The sequence below is a fragment of the Carassius carassius genome, chromosome 12 (assembly GCF_963082965.1).
Source record: "Carassius carassius chromosome 12, fCarCar2.1, whole genome shotgun sequence".
Classification (NCBI taxonomy): domain Eukaryota; kingdom Metazoa; phylum Chordata; class Actinopteri; order Cypriniformes; family Cyprinidae; genus Carassius; species Carassius carassius.
This window is the reverse complement of record NC_081766.1, coordinates 32,224,251-32,242,957: the sequence shown is the minus strand read 5'-3', so window position 1 is coordinate 32,242,957 and position 18,707 is coordinate 32,224,251. Positions and strand designations below refer to the sequence as shown.

General features: G+C 39.0%; 1 protein-coding gene across 2 annotated transcripts; it reads right to left on the bottom strand.

Moving 5' to 3' along the window:
* Window positions 1–1,594: 1,594 nt before the first annotated feature.
* On the bottom strand, window positions 1,595–14,024 carry LOC132155261 (synaptosomal-associated protein 47-like). 2 transcript variants are annotated; one of them, XM_059564140.1, is made up of 6 exons: window positions 13,799–14,024; window positions 12,383–12,922; window positions 11,334–11,836; window positions 9,864–9,979; window positions 7,359–7,527; window positions 1,595–1,907 (listed from the first exon to the last, which is right to left on the bottom strand). In XM_059564140.1, exons 2-5 carry the CDS (start codon window positions 12,874–12,876, stop codon window positions 7,381–7,383), a joined length of 1,260 nt encoding a protein of 419 aa, XP_059420123.1. In that variant the 5' UTR covers window positions 12,877–12,922; window positions 13,799–14,024; the 3' UTR covers window positions 1,595–1,907; window positions 7,359–7,380. The 2 variants fall into 2 exon arrangements, 1 of the variants encoding a protein (XP_059420123.1); XR_009437232.1 differs by lacking the exon at window positions 9,864–9,979.
* Between the last annotated feature and the right edge of the window lie 4,683 nt (window positions 14,025–18,707).

Sequence of the window (18,707 nt, the reverse complement as noted above, 5' to 3'; positions counted from 1 at the left end):
AAGCGGAGTATCTTTGGGTTTGATGCTTAGGATGAGTCAATGTTCACTTGATTACAATTTTATGGAGATCAACAAAAGCCTGAAATCTGAGGCAAATCTTTGCACATACATGTAACTGAAGATCACATGGTGTGAATCAGAGAAACTGTCTGAGAGAAGCTCTGAATCACAAATTCCATAGGAATATTTAGCAGGCTAAACATCTGGATGGTATTTCCAAAATCAAATAGTTCCCTATGATACAGTAGACACAAAACCAGTCTTAAGTCATTATTTTTTAATTATAGATTTTTCTTTTATTCCAAAAATCATAAGGATATTGAGTATCCATCCAGGATATCTTGTTCCATGAAGATATTTTGTAAATCTCCTACAGTAAATATATCAAAAACAAATTTTTGATTAGTAATATGCATTGTTAAGAAAAAATCTGGATAACTTTAAAGGTGATTTTCTCAATATTTAGATTTTTTTGCACCCTCAGATTTTCAGATAGTTGTATCTTGGCCAAATATTGTCCTCCTAACAAACCATACTTCAATGGAAAGCTACGGAGCCCCTCTGGTCCCACTTTAAACTAGAATTTAAAGATTTACTTATCTTGAGGCCACGAGTTACTATATTGAGGCCACGAGTTAGTATCTTGAGGCCACGAGTTACTATCTTGAGGCCACGAGTTAGTATCGTGAGGCCACAAGTTAGTATCTTGAGGTCACGAGTTACTATCTTTAGGCCACCAGTTACTATCTTGAGGCCACGAGTTAGTATCTTGAGGCCACGAGTTAGTATCTTGAGGCCACGAGTTAGTATCTTGAGGCCACGAGTTAGTATCTTGAGTCCACGAGTTACTATCTTGAGGCCACGAGTTACTATCTTGAGGCCACGAGTTACTATCTTGAGGCCACGAGTTAGTATCTTGAGGCCACGAGTTACTATATTGAGGCCACGAGTTACTATCTTGAGGCCACGAGTTACTATCTTGAGGCCACGAGTCACTATCTTGAGGCCACGAGTCACTATCTTGAGGCCACGAGTTAGTATCTTGAGGCCACGAGTTACTATCTTGAGGCAACGAGATATTTATATATTTTTTTTTTTTGACAAATTGGGACCAGAGGGGCTCCGTAGAAAGCTTATTTATTGACACTTAAGACTGGTTTTGTGGTCCAGGGTCACATATTACTTTTTCAGTCTGTACATATGTGTGCAGACATGCAGTGTTTCTTTACAAAGTAAAAAAAAAAAAAACCTACTTGTCTGCCATTAATAATTTTTAATAAAAAACTTTCCCATTTTTAGCACATTGTTGTTGAGATCAATAATGACACTATTATCATTTGTAGATCTGCTTTAACGCTAAATTGAATTTGTTTCATAATTGATTAACTTTGGAAAATTGACAGTTATTGAACTACACACTGAATAAACATTGAACTAAATTGTTAAATAATGACATTGTCTTCTGTAGAGTAAACCGTAATACTTAATGTTTTTCTGTTTATTAATGTAAAGCTGCTTTAAAACCATTTTTATTGTATAGTTGAAATAATTTATCAACAAATCAATACCCTTACATAAGAGTGACAACAAACAGTGACAATAAAGAGTGTCTGAGTTTATTTTACACTTCCCTTGATCACAAAACAAGTTAATAAATATAGCATTATGAGTTTACACTTGTCAATAAATAAAAAATAAATCAGCACACATGAAACAATGAAAATAATTGAGGATTAGATAGAGTGCATTACTGTTAAAGGGTTGACAATGTAGAGCATCTTGTGAAATTTTGAAATGTCATAATTTACACAACAACAGTAAATTGATTACAGTTACAGTTGCTTCTTTCCAGCTAGGTGAAGGTGCTTAACCGCGCAAAATGACACTGGTTGCAGATCTATGTTGACCTGAGGAGAAAAATTAAAAACATTCAATAGAGCTCAACAGTCACATTATGGAAGTAAATCTAGTAATAAAAACTCTATAGGAATAAAAAAAGTGATAAGACATAAATCTTCTGAGACAGACATACTATGAGCTCAGAGATTGTTAAACAAAAGCATGTTCCCTTAGATATGATTTTAACTTGATCCAACATTTAGACAATTTCAGACACTGTGAATATTTAAACAGATAGGAGTGAAAACTAACTAGGTAAATACTAAATATAATATTATTACATTTTTAATAATACAAACAACACATTTTTTATTTGACTTCTCAAATACATGTTGTGTTTCGTGGTACTTTTTTTTAACCTATTTACTGCAAAATTACTTAACTACATTATTAGTCTGCAGATGAAATATTGCATATAAAAACACTTCAATGATGATTTAAATTAATGGGAGTTGTTTCTGGATATTGAAAGTGTTTGGGGCAGAATACTGCAATCTGCTTGTTAGAGAAAAACCTGTTAGAATGACAGTATCAGATAGTAAGTATCATTGTAGCGCTTAGAGACTTAGACATGACAAAGAGAGGATCTAAGTGTAGATGAATATTAATAAATAATAATAATAAAAATCTAAACAAAACACAAGAACAAAGGAACAGAAATAAGTAACCTTAACAAAAGCCATGGAGGGTTATGACCAGTCAATGAACACTGTAAACACTGTGGCTTAAATACACACAGAACAAACAGGGTAATAACACACAATGTAGAAATAATGAGTGTAATAATAAAACCTTCATATTCATCTGGAAGAAGGAGGCGGGAACCGGCGGACAATCAAACAAAGACTTTAATAACAAAATAAACACAAAACAGCGCATCAGCCCCTAACGGACGACTGATGCGCCCAAATAAAAAACCAAAACATAAAATAAAGCCCAGGCCTGGTCCTCTCTCGTCCTTCATTGTCGTCGCTCCAGTTTTATATCCTTCCATCTCCTCTGTGGGACTCGAGACCGGTGGTGGGTCGCAGGTGTCACTCATTTCCCATCACTCCACCGGCCTCGCTCGTTCCCACATCCCTCGGCCCCGCCCCACTCGTCACATACTCCCGAGACTGCGCTCTACTCCCCCCCGCTCCCTCCGGGGGGGACCGCTCACGGGGACCTGCGGGAACCTGGGGGTAGGACAGATGAGGCGAGAGAAAAGGAGATGGAAGGAGGAGCGACAGAGACGAGAGAGGGGAGAGAGGAAAAAAAAAATTCCGGTTCCCAGACGCACTGCTGCTCGGCCCTCCACCAGCTGGGTGATCTCCTCCGCGGTGCCTGGCGGTGGCACTGGACGGCCCTCGGCGGACGGCACGACACTCCTCCGCCGCCCGGTGGACGGCGACGGCTCCTCCAGTTTGGGGCAGCCGGCAGGAGTCCCCCGTTCCCTGCTCCTCCGGATACCTTCACAGAGGCAGCAGGCTCCGGCCCCCTGGCGAATGGCACCGACTCCTCCGCTCCCTCACAGACGGCAGCCGACCCTCCACATCACGGGCGGCCGGCAGCGAGCTCGCCCGCCCCCGGCAACTCACTCCAGCCCACCGCCTCGAGCGGCACACTCCTGGCCAGCTCGATGGCACCGCGGATTCACCACAGCGGCGAGGGATCTTCAGCAGCGCGTCCCTCCTTCTCCCGGGTTTCGGCACCACTGTAATAATAGAACCTTCATATTCATCCGGAAGAAGGAGGCGGGAACCGGCGGACAATCAAACAAAGACTTTAATAACAAAATAAACACAAAACAGCGCATCAGCCCCTCACGGACAACTGATGCGCCCAAATAAAAACCAAAACATAAAATAAAGCCCAGGCCTGGTCCTCTCTCGTCCTTCACTGTCGTCGCTCCAGTTTTATATCATTCCATCTCCTCTGTGGGACTCGAGACCATTGGTGGGTCGCAGGTGTCACTCATTTCCCAATCACTCCACCGGCCTCGCTCGTTCCCACATCCCTCGGCCCCGCCCCAATCGTCACAATGAGGGAAACCAAAATAACTCAAAACTAGTACAGGAAACCAAACAAATTCAACCTAAGTCTAAAACAACTCCTTTACCCTTTAAGAAGCAGATTCGAGATGCACCACATAAATAAATAAATTAATTCTAGGAGGGTGGTGGAGTGGAGGAGGACAAGGGGAAGGATGGCAGCCAAGGCCTGTAAGGCGAAAATCTGGAGATCAAGGCAGAGCTGGGAACCAGCATGGAGCCAGAGACCAAGGCAGATCTGACAGGAGCCAAGGTGGAGCCGGTGGAGATGCAGAACACCAGGGTGGTACCAGCGTAGATGACCAACAGTGTGGAGCCCAACATCCCTGGAGGTCATGAGACCACCAGGGCAGAGGTGGAGACCATGGCAGGGCCAGAGGATGTGGAGACCCTGATGGGGCTAGGAGAACAGGAAGTCAGATCAAAGCAAGCAGAGTAGGAAGCCATGGCAAAGCAAGGGACCATTACAGCCAAGTTAAGGACTTTCATAGCTTAGTCGGTGCAACAGGGTACCATGGCAGAGCACAAGTCCATTGGGGATCTAGGGTATATGGCGGAACAGAGACAAGGATCATAGGGATATCTAGTTAGCTTCTGTGGCCATAGCGAAACAGTCAGAGAGCACAGAGAGTTTAGGACAGCCTTCATGGTGATGACAGATCTGACAGGGAGCACAGAGAGTTCAGGGACAACCTGGCCATAATGGAGCTAATAGGGAGATTTCAGGATTGGCCTCCATGGCTGTAGCGGAGCAGGCAGGGAGACAGAGAGTTTAGAAATGGTCTCCATGGCCGTTACAGACAGAGCAGAGAGTGCAAGGGTAGCCCTGTCGCCTTAAAGCCAACAGGGAGCACTGAGAGTTCAGGGACAGATTCTGTGTCCTTGACTAAACAATCTAAAACCCCTGACTCAGGGGATGCTGTAGCAGTGTGTGCGCCCCAAACACACAAGATGGCAGTTGTCATTTTAGGAAGTACAGCTGGCAGTGGAGGGACTACCAGACTTGGGACCTCTGGAATTGGGGCCTCCAGGATCACCAAACGCAGAGACCACCACACTTGGGAGCATTGGGACCCATAGACTTGGGAGCTCTGTAACCACAGGAAGGCCGAGATATAGCCCATGGTGTAAGGGGAGCAGCTGGGTCTTAAGGCCAAGTCAAAGAATTGTTCTAAGGTCAAGTCTCATCTACCTTTTGGCAGACATGACTTAACAACCTTATTAAGTCCACATAGTAGGCCAGAGCTCTGAATGATTCAATGTAGGCCTCTATGGCACAATTACCTTGCCAGAAGCCTACTAGTTGATCTGCTAGATTTATTTATTAACTGATCTGGTCTTTTGTAACACTGAGGAACTCACAGATGACAGAGAGAGGATCCAAGTGCAGCTCAGTTTTAATAAATAATAATAATAACGAAGATAAACAAAACACAAGGACCTAGGAACAGAACCTAGTAACCTTAAAAAAAACATGGAAGGATAAGATAACATGGAAACAATGGGGCTTAAATACGCAAAGAACAAACAGGGTAGTAAGACACATGAGTGAACACTGAGGAACCTTCAGAACAAACAACCAAATCAAGCCCAGTTTTTTTCTTTTCTTTTCTTTTTTTTTAAATTCGTTTTTTTGGTGTGTGTTTGGTTATAGATCGATAACATAAAAAAAGTCACAAAATCTGATGCCACTAAAATGAAGGGAAGCATTTTTTTTTAAATCAAGGTAACATCAAAAGGACCCTAAACCTCATGTTTTTCCATGTTAATATTCAAGTATACAGTATAGTGCTGGGCGGTAAACCGGTTCATACCGGAAACTGGTGTATATTTTCGTTACGATGTTAATTTTGAATATACCGCCATAACGGTGTATTTAATAACTCAGCGTTCGGAACGAACGTTATGCTGCGCCGCGGCCGCCGGGACACTGTTTGAGACGGACCCTTTACAATGTTGCGCATCTAAGCAGCGACTGCGAGACGTGGTGAGGGTAAACACAGTAGTGCTCTGGTGTTACGTTATAACGCCTGTTTCACACAGTCCGTCTGCTGTGCGTATTAACCAGACAGTAAAAGATTAAAAAGATTAAAAGGTATTAATGGATTCCAGCTGCACGAGGTGTCAAGGAGCGGTGCTCTGCAGCAGTGCAGCGATTGTTAACGTACCGAGTCTATTTTTGCTGTGCTACAGGCGCTGAATTAAAGTGAAAGCGCATTTTTCGCGGGAAAAATGAACATGGATTGACATGGAAACGCAGTCACATGGGTTTTTGGCTAGGTTTAAAACAAGAAAAAGAGCACTTTTAGATAAACAAGGAAAACAATATGTTAACTTTTATGGAAGTAGAAAAACAAAGTTCATTAAGACCCGTGGGATTGCTTGTGATAAAGATTTAAATGCAAAATGCACGAGACTGCTTCTGTCTGTGGTGTTTTAATTTTAAATATTTTAACAAGTAGGCTAATTATTGTTTAAATGTTTTGCCGCTTGCTTGAGCAGCTTATTATACAAACCTAGAAGTAAAATGCATGAATAATGATTTGTTTATATTTATTGAGTTTAAACTAATGTCTATATGAAAGATTGTTCTGTGATAAAAGACTTACGATGTTGAAAAAAAAATAAAAAAAAAAAAAAAATATATATATATATATATATATATATATATATATATATATATATATTCCATTTTATCCATTTTATGCAAGTAAACACGAGTGTTTATTCCTTGAATAAACACGAGCAATTTGCTCCAGCACCTTAGCTGCAAGCACGTCTTGGAATATCAACCGGCAGAAAATGCATTGTACACCTGATTATGCATTAAAAAAAAAAACGTCATAAACCGGAAAACCGGTATAATTTTGAAAAAAAAAAAATGGTATATACATTTTTGGTCAAACCGCCCAGCACTAATACAGTACAAGAAACAAATTAAGGGCAGGTTTCTGTTGTTCTTGCCAATAGCGCCAATTAAATAATCACATAATAAATAAAAGCATTTATTAATTATCTATTATGCTTATGATAAGGTCTAATGTACAGATCTAGTTGCATAAATATATGTGTTATTCACATATACATGTGCAATTCAAAAATTTACCAAAACTACCAGTACTACTGATATTGCCTCCTACCAGTACAAATATTATATGACACTTCACTTATGAGAATGTATGTTTATACAGTATTTGGCCTATAAAATGCATAACTTTTAACCAAAAGACATTTGAGTTATTATTGCTATTGTATGCCATCATGATCAGACATCCATCCTGAACCACATTTCTTCTCTCAGCTCTACAGCTTTCTAAATAGCCAAACCTTACTCATATAGATGAAATTATTCTTTTTTTCATGTACAAACAGTACTCTATTGAGAAATACACTCTTGAATTTTTTTTTGTGTGTATATACACATCTTACCATTAATCTAGCGATTTTAAGTTCACAGTAGTTTCCTCATGCGGCGAGTGTGTCTGTTAATGTTCATGGTGGTGCGGTCAGCAGAACAGCTCAATACATCCAGAGCCTCGTCTTGACGCTCCAGCTCTGTCTCAGCCTCCAGGGCTAGAGTCTTCAGCTGCTGGAGCATCTGAACAAACACAGCATACAAAATAATCATGTAGATAATGAATACTTGGGGTTGGGGTCCCAAATACAGATATAAGACAGGCCTTGAGGGTTGACTTCTTAATTTGAGCAAAGTTTACATTTTTAACGAATTATTTTGGCAGAGTGATTGATTGACAGGTGAGTCTGCAGTCTAGATGCTGGTGTTCAGCAGACGTCAAGGCGAATAAGTGATTCAGTCACGTGTGTATCTAGCTACTTCTGAATGGTCTGAATGAAGAGATCACAAATAAGGCATTCAGTGCTGTCCATTTGTGATCATTTCTTCCAATCTGGATTTCAATACAAGGTGTGAATGTGATGAAAGTGACAATAAGCCTAATCTATTTTGGTAGTCCTAGACACAATACCACATATCCTTAAATCTAATATCACTTAATTGTAAAAATCCATCTACAGTTTGGCTAATGTACGGTTAACATCAATGGAGCAAGGCAAATATTTAAAAATATAAATGTTTTTTATTTTTATTTTTGCATTATTATAAACTAAAAAGTCTGTGCTGAGTCCATGCTTTACGGCAAGCGGTGGCCCTGCTTCATTCCTTAAAAATATATTTTCCATCTCCTCGTGGCATTTTAACATGTTTGTTTTTAGTGTTTCTCAACCCAAAGTCATCCTGAAAAGTGATATTTGTGATGGTTGACCAACCATCAATTATCTCTGGTCATAGCAATAATATTGTGTTTTAAAATGGTTCAGCATGAAGAGCACCATTCCGCACATGTCAAGTCAAGTCAAGTCAAGTCACCTTTATTTATATAGCGCTTTAAACAAAAAACATTGCGTCAAAGCACCTGAACAACATTCATTAGGAAAACAGTGTGTCAATAATGCAAAATGATAGTTAAAGGCAGTTCATCATTGAATTCAGTTATGTCATCTCTGTTCAGTTAAATAGTGTCTGTGCATTTATTTGCAATCAAGTCAACGATATCGCTGTAGATGAAGTGTCCCCAACTAAGCAAGACAGAGGCGACAGCGGCAAGGAACCGAAACTCCATCGGTGACAGAATGGAGAAAAAAACCTGGGGAGAAACCAGGCTCAGTTGGGGGGCCAGTTCTCCTCTGACCAGACGAAACCAGTAGTTCAATTCCAGGCTGCAGCAAAGTCAGATTGTGCAGAAGAATTATAATGCACTCAATGAAAAACGGTCGACTGTTTTTGCATCAGTGTTTATGTCTGGTTGCTGTGTAGCATGCAGCACCTCTTGAGAGGGTTTTATAGCTGGCACTGCGGCTGTCTGACGATGATGGCAGTTAGACCATATATCTTTGTGTGGTGGGGGAATGCCTAGAGTCAACTTCCCACTCCTGTCTCATAAAAATACAAGCCACAGACACGTCACACTACTTTAAGTATGTTCGCTCATTTTTTTGTCAAAATTCTGATTTGAACAAACCCCTGAGTCTGTAAAATGTAACTTGTCCCAAACTGTTAGTACAACAGACATCAATTATTCCTACAATTGTGCAGGTTGCTGTGCACTGGTACATTCGAAATTACCTGAAAATCTAAATCCCACAGAGAACCGAGGGACCAGAATATCATAGGCTCTTCTGAACCTTTCTGCAACCATATAGTAATGCTCTAGCATCGGGCATAGTTTAAACAATAATCTAATTTATTTGTATAGTAATTCACATTAAAAAATTATTTCCAGTTCAAACGTTTACATACAATTAAATACAGGGTCCCCACACTTTGGTTAATTTCAAATTCAAGGACCTAAGGCTGCAGTAATAGTAATACTGAGAAATATTATTTAGATTTATAATAAATGTTTTCTATGTAAGTATCTGTATTAATTGCTGTGATCAAAGTTGAATGTTCAGCATCATTCCTCCAGTCTTCAGTGTCACATGATTCTTCAGAAATCATTCTAATATGCTGATTTGCTGCTCTGTTATAATTATTGGTGCTCAATCATTAATAACATTTACTATTATCAGTATGCAACATTTTTTTCTGCTTTTTATTTTGTGTTAACCTTTCAGCATAAATTTCAGCATAAATAATATTTCAAATGAAACTTTATAACATTTTTTATAACTTTATTTACATTATAAATGCCTTTACTGTCACTTTTGAACAATTTATTTGGTCCTTGTTGAATAAAAGTATTTATAAAAAAATAAAATAAAATAAAATTAAGCACATACGTTTCTATATTGATAATCAGAAATGTTTCTTGAGCAGCAAATCAGAATATTTGAATGGTTTCACTTCTAAAATATTTGTCTATTGTTGAAAATGCTGTGTGTTTGTGTAAAACTGAAACCAAACTTCTGTCAAACCTGTTTCAGCTCCTGTGCCTCTGCTTCAGTCACAGTGGGCTGAAGCACATGAAGCTGCAGTTGTGTCAGTTCACCAGCAGACAGCTCCACTGTCCCCTCCATGTCCTGCCCGTGACCTGAAGCCACACAGAATGAGCTCTTATATTTCCTTGAATTTGATATTTATATTAGAAGAAAATGCTGCTAAACATTAACCAAGCAGCCAACAGAGGGAACTGTCTGGTGTTTTAATGAGCTGCAGTAGATGTTGGAGCGGGACTGCCACCATGTGGTAGAAATACCTCATGACTTTCAGTGTAACATCATCCACTGTCAAAAAAATCACAACCATAAAATGTCAAGGATAAAGATTTATTGAGTTTATGGGCCTGTAGTTTCATATTAAATTTTATCATGTGTAGATGTAGCTGCTATGCTTGCACTGTATTTATATTTTTAATATTCTCTTTATTTTTGATCTAAACCTCTTACCCTACACCACTTGGGTCATTCAGTGTTAGATCAACCAAATATCAGAAACTAACACAGACACAATGTTTGATCTTGTTACTATATATACTTATATATATATAAATAATATTTTGTGGATAATTTCTCAGCCAGATCTGGTGTGTGATTATTTATATTCAATAAATCCAGTGTAAATGATGTGTAATTAATTAGATTAAACATTTTAATTGATTGACAACTGTAATTTATAGTAGAACTTTCAGTATTACTCAGAGGTCTGGTTTCAAGTGCAATGTATTTGAAGTGATGGTGTTTCATATAATGTTATCTTGTATAAACGATGAATCCCTTTTGACATTTGTACAGGCCACCACGATGATTTTCTATCCGAGTTAGTGTTGAATGCAGTTAAAGTCTTAATTGTTGGTTATATTAACAAGTGTAGATTTAAATAGTGAAAAAGATGCATTGAGATTGACATTTACTGGGGAGTAATTGACTAATACGACTGAGACCTTAGACTTCATTTGTAACATATTGAAATTCTGCTGCAGAGCAATGATACTCTGCTCTCTTTCCATTCATAACCCAACCATAATTTTAATAGAAGTCTTATTTTTCATGCTACTAATTACACAGGGCAAAGTTTTGGGAGTGAGTCTGGACTTCTGGTTGAGTTGAAGGGAATGACCCACAAATGGCAAGAAAGGAGAAGAATACAATGTTGTAAAGAAACAAAGATTCATGATCACCTGTAGTTGGAGGATCACTATTCAAAAATTTGAAGAATAGACTGATTGGAATTAAAACTGTAATTGACTGTAGTATTTGACCAGTTTAATCAATGTATGCTTGACTATTAATAAAAGTATACATTTTGCAGTGCCTGAAATAGGACTATTATTTTAAGTCAAGTGTCTCAAGTTATTTCATGTGTTATATAATTTACTTTTATTTAGATTAAAATAAAAGCTGGCTTTGAAGTTCTTAAATGAAATAAGACTGTCAAAACAAGTGTACCTGCACTCCAAATGTTTCCTCCACCTTCTGGGCTTCCTGGTGTGGTTGCAGAAGTTGCCTGAAATGCTGCATAGTCACGTGTGATCACAACTTTCTTCTTATACTGCATCTCCAGTACAGATAAAGCTTCAGTCATCCTGGCAGAGAGAATTCGGAAACAGATGTCAGGTTTCCCGATGAAGCGCTGCCGAACACTGATCTCGTAGGGGCTGTGCACATAGACATCATCCACCTCTTCCTTCTCAAAGCAATGGAGGAGCTGTCCGTTTGCATCTCGAACCTCCAGAGAGGAGACCAACACTATCAAGCTACCTGGTTTCATGGTTCCAGAGCTTCCAACATGGGAGACAATAGCTGGAATGCTGGTTATGACTTTGTGGCCTTTGCCTGAACCTTTAGCACAGGCTGCTTTGGCCGCTGCCTCAGACTTGGCCTCCTGGTGGCTCTTCCATGGCAGCTTGCCAAAAGGCCACCAAGAAGGACACTCAAGTTCAGAGAGAAGTCTGCACAAAAGAGAGAAAAACATGGCATCATTTAATTAAGTCATTAAGTCATCATTAAGTATATAAATCAGTGGGTGTTCTTGACATCCCAATGAATATAATTTACATGTATTAATTTAGCAGACACTTGACTGATTACGAATGAATAATGCAACAAACTAAATTTTGAAATGGCTAAACTATGAAAGGCCATAAGTATCGAGAAGCTCTGAGATCATTGGACCTGTTTATTTCCTATTTTCCTTCTTAAACTCATAAAGCAATGACAAACCTTTCTTGTTTACGTCCATATGTAAAAATAAATAAATAAATAAAATAAATATCTCTACAGCTTTCAGCTTGCATGTTTTTTTTGTTTTTTTTGAAGATTGAAAAACACATCAGAGCGACAAAGAAACATGAATGAATTAGAACATATAAAGTGGGACATGCTTGATATTAGAAGGAGTTATTACAAAGCAAAATATGCCGTTAAAGATCTAATTAAAATTTGAAGCATTATTCATGTCTCTAGTACAAGTTATGTATCACAGGAGCAAAACCTACTTATCTGCCACGCTCAGGTCTGATTCTATATCGTCCAGGCCCTGAATCATGTTGTCAAACTGCTCTCCCTGGTGGTCCAGGACTTTCCCAGTGTCCTCCAGCCTCCGCTGGGCTCCAGATATCAGGCTGATCAGCTCCTGGCCCTTACTGAGAGCAGCCTCAGCTCCACGGGGCTCTGTGGGTGACAGCAGCCGTTCCCTCCAGAAGTGGTCTAGCACGTGGTAAACCGCAATACGGCAAGGCTTGAGAGATCCAAACCAGTGCTTGGTGTTTCCCTGCTCCAACACAGTAAGAGCACTGAAAATGAAGCCGGAGGTCTCCATCTTGATCTCCATGATGTGTGAGAGCCTCAGGCTGATCAGATTCTCCTGATTTGGCTCGGAGTTGAAGCGAAGGGTTGTGCGAGTTAAGGAGAGGATGCCGCTGGCCCAGCGTTTCTCGCTGTTGATGTAATAAGAGCCGGGCCAGCTATGGATGGATGCCTCCTGGCTCATCTTTTTCTGATGATTTGGCACAGCTGTCCTGACTTAGGGAGCCCACCTGCCAAGTGAGTGGTGTAAACTGAAAATTAATAAGCAGTCATCAGCCACTTTTGTTTACATCAAAGGTATGCTTATTTTTTCTGAAACCTCAGGCTGCTACAAACCTGTACAACTGACTTTTTTAAGAGGAACACAAAAACAGAAGGCACAGAAAGATTCTAAGGGAGTCAATGGATTTAAGATTACATTGATTAATATATTATTAGATTGGATTAGATTAGATTAGATTAGATTCGATTAGATTCGATTAGATTCAACTTTTTTGTTATTGCACCTGTAAGGTACAGGACAACGAAATGCAGTTAGCATCTAACCAGAAGCAGTAAGTACAGGATATACAGTGTCTACAATATGTTACAAATCTATAATAAATATACAGATAAGGCAGTACTATGGACATAATTTACAGATTTTAAATACTGTCAGCATGATATACAGATAGGTGTACTATGAACATATGAACATCATTTACACTAGTCTAGTGCAATGTACAGTAAAGTGCATAGAAAATATTTCAATGTGCAAATGGATTACTCAGTTTCTGGATGAACAGACAGTAGTGCAAGTAATAACAAGTTTACTGTTTTTTGCTTGTTTATAAATAAATAAATCAGATATTATATTTATTATAATGAATATAAAAACACACATTCACAATCTAGTTTAAAATTTAAATCATGCGTCACATCTTTCGTTTTTATTGAAGAACATGCATTTCATGAACTGTGGATAATGAATCCAATTTCTGATTTAAATCATTATTTAAAGACCTTTTGCATTTATTTTTCACGTGGTAGTGACAGTAGATGCTGGTGTGGCTGACATTACGTGATATACGCAAAACAAACACCGCGGAGATCATTTAATGTCATACCTTTGAGGATGATATTGACTTGATAGTGACAGCTACAGCAGGGTGTGACGGGTTTCACGCATTAAATAATAATTTCCCTTCGCATCGTAGTCAGTTGCGAGACATTTATTGTTCCAGCTCACTGTTTCCCATTAAAGTTTAATACAACGTAAAAACATCAGACTCTGTTTCTCTGCCACGTCGCAGCGAATGTAAACAAGACTGAACCAAAAGACTGATTGTTTTAGTGCGCTCATGTTTACACTCCGATGTGCAAACATAACTTATTAAATGTTCCGCTAATATGGCGGTGGCGCATTATATATGTCTAGTTAAGGACACAGTCTTTTATTTATTTACAGGTAATTTACAGAGATTGAATTAACTTGCTTTATTGTGTTAGACAGCTCATTTTTTAGGCTAGAAGATGAGCAAATCATTGAGTAGGTGTGCACACGTTTCTTTTCCGGTGGGCAATAAGCCTTTTTCACACTTCCGGGTTTTGTGTTTCCGGTGCTCACCAACGCCGGGTAAACTTACTTCCGGTGACAACAACAATGGCCGAGACCAAGAATAGGTGTTGCTGTAGCGTCCCTCAGTGCAGCAATTCTAAGCAAAAACAACCTTATTTGAGTTTTCACGGGTTTCCAATGAACGAAGACCAAAAAAAGAAATGGGTCATCGCTATTAGACGGGATGAAGGGTCTACGTTCGTCATTCGGAGAGGCAGCACGTATGTCTGCAGTCAGCATTTTACCGCTGACGACTACATTCCAGGAAGTTCGCGGCTAAAAGTCGGTGCCATTCCCAGTCGTTTCCCTTGGAATAATTTCTATGTACTCCCTCAAAGACTATCAGCTTTTGAGAGATCTGCCGTTCGACTTGGCGCGGATGTACGTGTTCAGGAGCAGCCGGTGGTCACAGAAGATGCATCCAATGAATCCAGTCATATTGAGGAACATGACTACGCGGCACGCCCACCTGCTGGTAAGCACTAATGTTGACTTTTGCTTGTGTATTTCGGTGATAACAGTGTAGACTGTGTGTGTGTATATATATATATATATATATATATATATATATATATATATATATATATATATATATATATACACACACACACACACACATACATATATATATATGTATGTGTGTGTGTGTGTATATATATATACGTGTGTATACATACACGCACACATGTATGTATATATATATATATATATATATATATATATATATATACACACACACACACTATATATATATATATATATATATATATATATATATATGTATATATAGTGTGTGTGTGTATATATATATATATATATATATATATACATACATGTGTGTGTGTATATATATATACAAATATACGTAATTAGTTGCTAACTATACTATTTTACATTTTTATAGGTGCATTAGATGAGGCTCTGCAGTACATTGAAGACCTGGAGGCTAGGCTGCAGAAAATGTCATTAGAGAAACAAACAACAATGAGCAGATTTTGTGTTTCTGATCACACAATGAAATATTACACAAAGTTTCCCTCACAGGAAGTTTTCCAGGTGTTCTGGGAATCTGTTTGCCCATCTGCCAGCAATCTTGTGTACTGGACTAAGGCACAGAGGATGTCACAGGAAGCCTTCCCAAGCCCTAGCCCTGCACGGAAGATCCAGCTCATAGATGAACTGTTCATGTATTCCTGTCGGGTAGCTGCTGGACTGAAGGAACAAGTAATCGCCGACATTTTCGGGGTAAGCGTGGCCACAGTGAGCAGGGCCATTATCACCTGGGCTAACTACCTGTTCTTTGTGTTGGGTTCAGTACCTATTTGGATGTCCAGGCAACAAATATGCTTCTCCATGCCAAATAAGTACAGTTTGTTCTGTCCAAACCTGCGAGTCATCCTGGATTGCACAGAAATCCGCTGTGAGAGCCCCACATCTCTGACACTCCACTCAGAGATCTTCTCCAGCTACAAGAGCACTACAACATTTAAAGGTCTGGTTGGAGTAGCTCCGTGTGGTGCAATGACTTTCATCTCCCAGCTTTACACAGGTTCAATCTCCGACAAAGAGATCACAAAGAAGTCCGGCATTTTGGACCTGCTTGAACCTGGAGATGAGGTCATGGCAGACAAGGGGTTCACAATCGAGGATATGCTCTCCAGTGTTAGTGCTAGACTGATCATTCCACCTTTCAAACGTGCTAAGCAGTTCAGCAAACAGGACTGTGAAAAAACACAGGCCATTGCATGCCTCAGAATTCTGGTGGAAAGGGTCATTCGAAGGGTCAAGGAAAACCACATTTGGGATTCTGTTGTGCCACTCACCTTGTCAGGAAGCATCAATCAGATCTGGCATAATTGCTGTTTTATGATTAATTACCAGGGACCAATGTTTCTTGAGGATATATGTATAATATAATAAATATGAGATATTTACACTGAGGTTAATTTTTACAATAGTAGTGATACTTTAAATGTTTAATGGTAACATAATTAAATAAATTGTTTTTATTTTTTTACTTTGTACTGTAACATTTGATCAAATGTATATTGTCATTGTTTATACTAAGTTTCCTGAAAATAATTTGACAGACACAATGAAATAGTTGACAACAAAATGCTTTTTTTAATAAGAATTCATTAAAAACAAATGTCAACTCAGTTCTGTTGTTCATTTTTATTCACACAATATAAATACATATAGAATTAGTAAATGTGTATGCATACATATAATCACATATATTACACAAGATCAAATTAAAAAGATAAGCATGTATTCACCATTCTGTACATAAATGTGGGTATATATACCATTATAAGAATAAATCCAAAGGTCAGAAAATGAACAGAAACTGTCCTGTTCATAACACTGAAAGATACACATTCATATAAACACTATAATAGTACATGTCTAGCTTGTCTTTCATTGATGCTATGAAGGCATCATCTCGCCAGATCCTCTGTATTGTGAAATCTGATTTTGTGTCAGTCACAAAGTCACACCACTGTAGACCAGTCACTGCAAGCTGGCCTTGAACCTGCCAGTAGTACTTGTGGGTCTCTTTAAGTTTGGCTTGTCCTCTTTGTAGTTTCATAAATGGAACCTGGGCAATGTTATCAGCAGATGTGCTTTTTACCTCCACTAGGCCAAATTGGAATGTTTCAGATGGATCATACACTCGTCCATCTGGACTGGCTCCTAGATGTGGTGCTTCTGGATTGATAATAAAACCACACGGTAGGACACATAACACTGGCTGTCTCAGAATATTTTCTCAAAATATCTGGCTCAAGTTCGAGGCCACGTTTCATAGCACTTGTCTGCCTCGTACCCTTGATGATTCTTAGCGCTAATGACTGACCAGTTGAATCCCCCAGTACATGACAAACCTCCCTGAACCTGCTTGCAGTAACCCTTGATTGCCGCATTTGTCCCCAAGCAGTACATTTTGACTGTAGTCTTGTGGCCTCTTCAATCTGACAAGCGGAACAATGGGTAACCTTTATAGACTCCAGATGAAGTGATTGATGGTGTGTGGGCACATATTTAAAATTACAGCCAAGCTGATAGCCAAGCACAGGTAGTGGGGGGAAATTAACAACAGGAACATCTGCAGCTATAGGGGGACATTGGTATGAAAGTGGACTACCACGAGGCACAGGACCGAATTGTGAGGGGACCAACTCTATTTTTGACATGCCCTCTAGTATGTGTGCCAGCAAAGGCCGGGGATGGATCTGACTCAGTTTTGTACCAGAAGCCAAGACATCTGGATCTGGAAGGGGACCTAAAGAAATTAATACAAACTATTAGTCTTGAACACATTAAGTTGTAGCTGAGTACACGTGTACTCATACAGTGTTGTGTATTACCTGTGTAAGCCCTGTATAGGGTAGACTTGATTCCAGTCTTCCCAACTGACTTTGGCTTCAGGACAACAAGTTCACTCACTGCTTCTGGATGGACTCCCTTAGTATAAAACAAACAAATGCAGTGTTAAAGTATTCTGGAAACACTTCATAATAAGGTTATATAATATATTGACATTAGTTTATGCATTTATGCACTATGAAATAATAATGAGTAATAACAGTTAACAGATTGTATTAATCTTGGGTGATGTTTATTTATACCTTTGTTACTTAATTTGCACTCTTGTGCATTATTAGTCCATAATGCTTTGATGTTAACATGTACTTACTTGTTTGTTTGAGTTGATACTATAGTGTTCTTACCAATTGCAGAAAAGGAAAAATACATGCCTGTGTTCTTGGACGATGCCATCTCTGTGGTTCACTCGTGCAGGCCAGTGGTGGTGGGACAGACTGCAAATTCAGCTGCACATAGTGGGCCGTCTGATACAAAAGTGCTGTCAGATGGTTGCACAACCCTTTACCAGCTGCACAGCTGCACATATAGGCAGAAATACAAACAACCTCTTCTGTCTCCAATGAAACCTGTTTGAGAAGACGATAGTTTAGCTAATTATTTGTAATTTTATGCTGTGAGTTACATTAAAGGGATAATTCACTTCAAAATGTAAATTAATACTGAAAAAGTTTCTGTTGCCCTCATAGTATTTGTTGCCATATTTGTCAACACCCACTAAGTGCTCCTGCCGACTTCCATAGTAGGAAAGAAAAAATACTATGGAAGTCAATGGGACCAGTAAACTGTTTAGTTACTGACATTCTTCAAAATATCTTCCTTTGTGTTCAGCAGAAGAAATAAATTCATACAGGTTTGAAACAACTTGAGGGTGAGTATTGTACCGTTATATGATGACAGAATTTTCATTTTGAAGTGAACTATCCCTTTAAGTGCTGTTAATTGAAATCTGCAAACAGCAGCAAAAGCAAGAAATACAGCTGTAGTCTGCAACCGCAGAAGCAATGAAATAGACATAACTAAAAACCAAC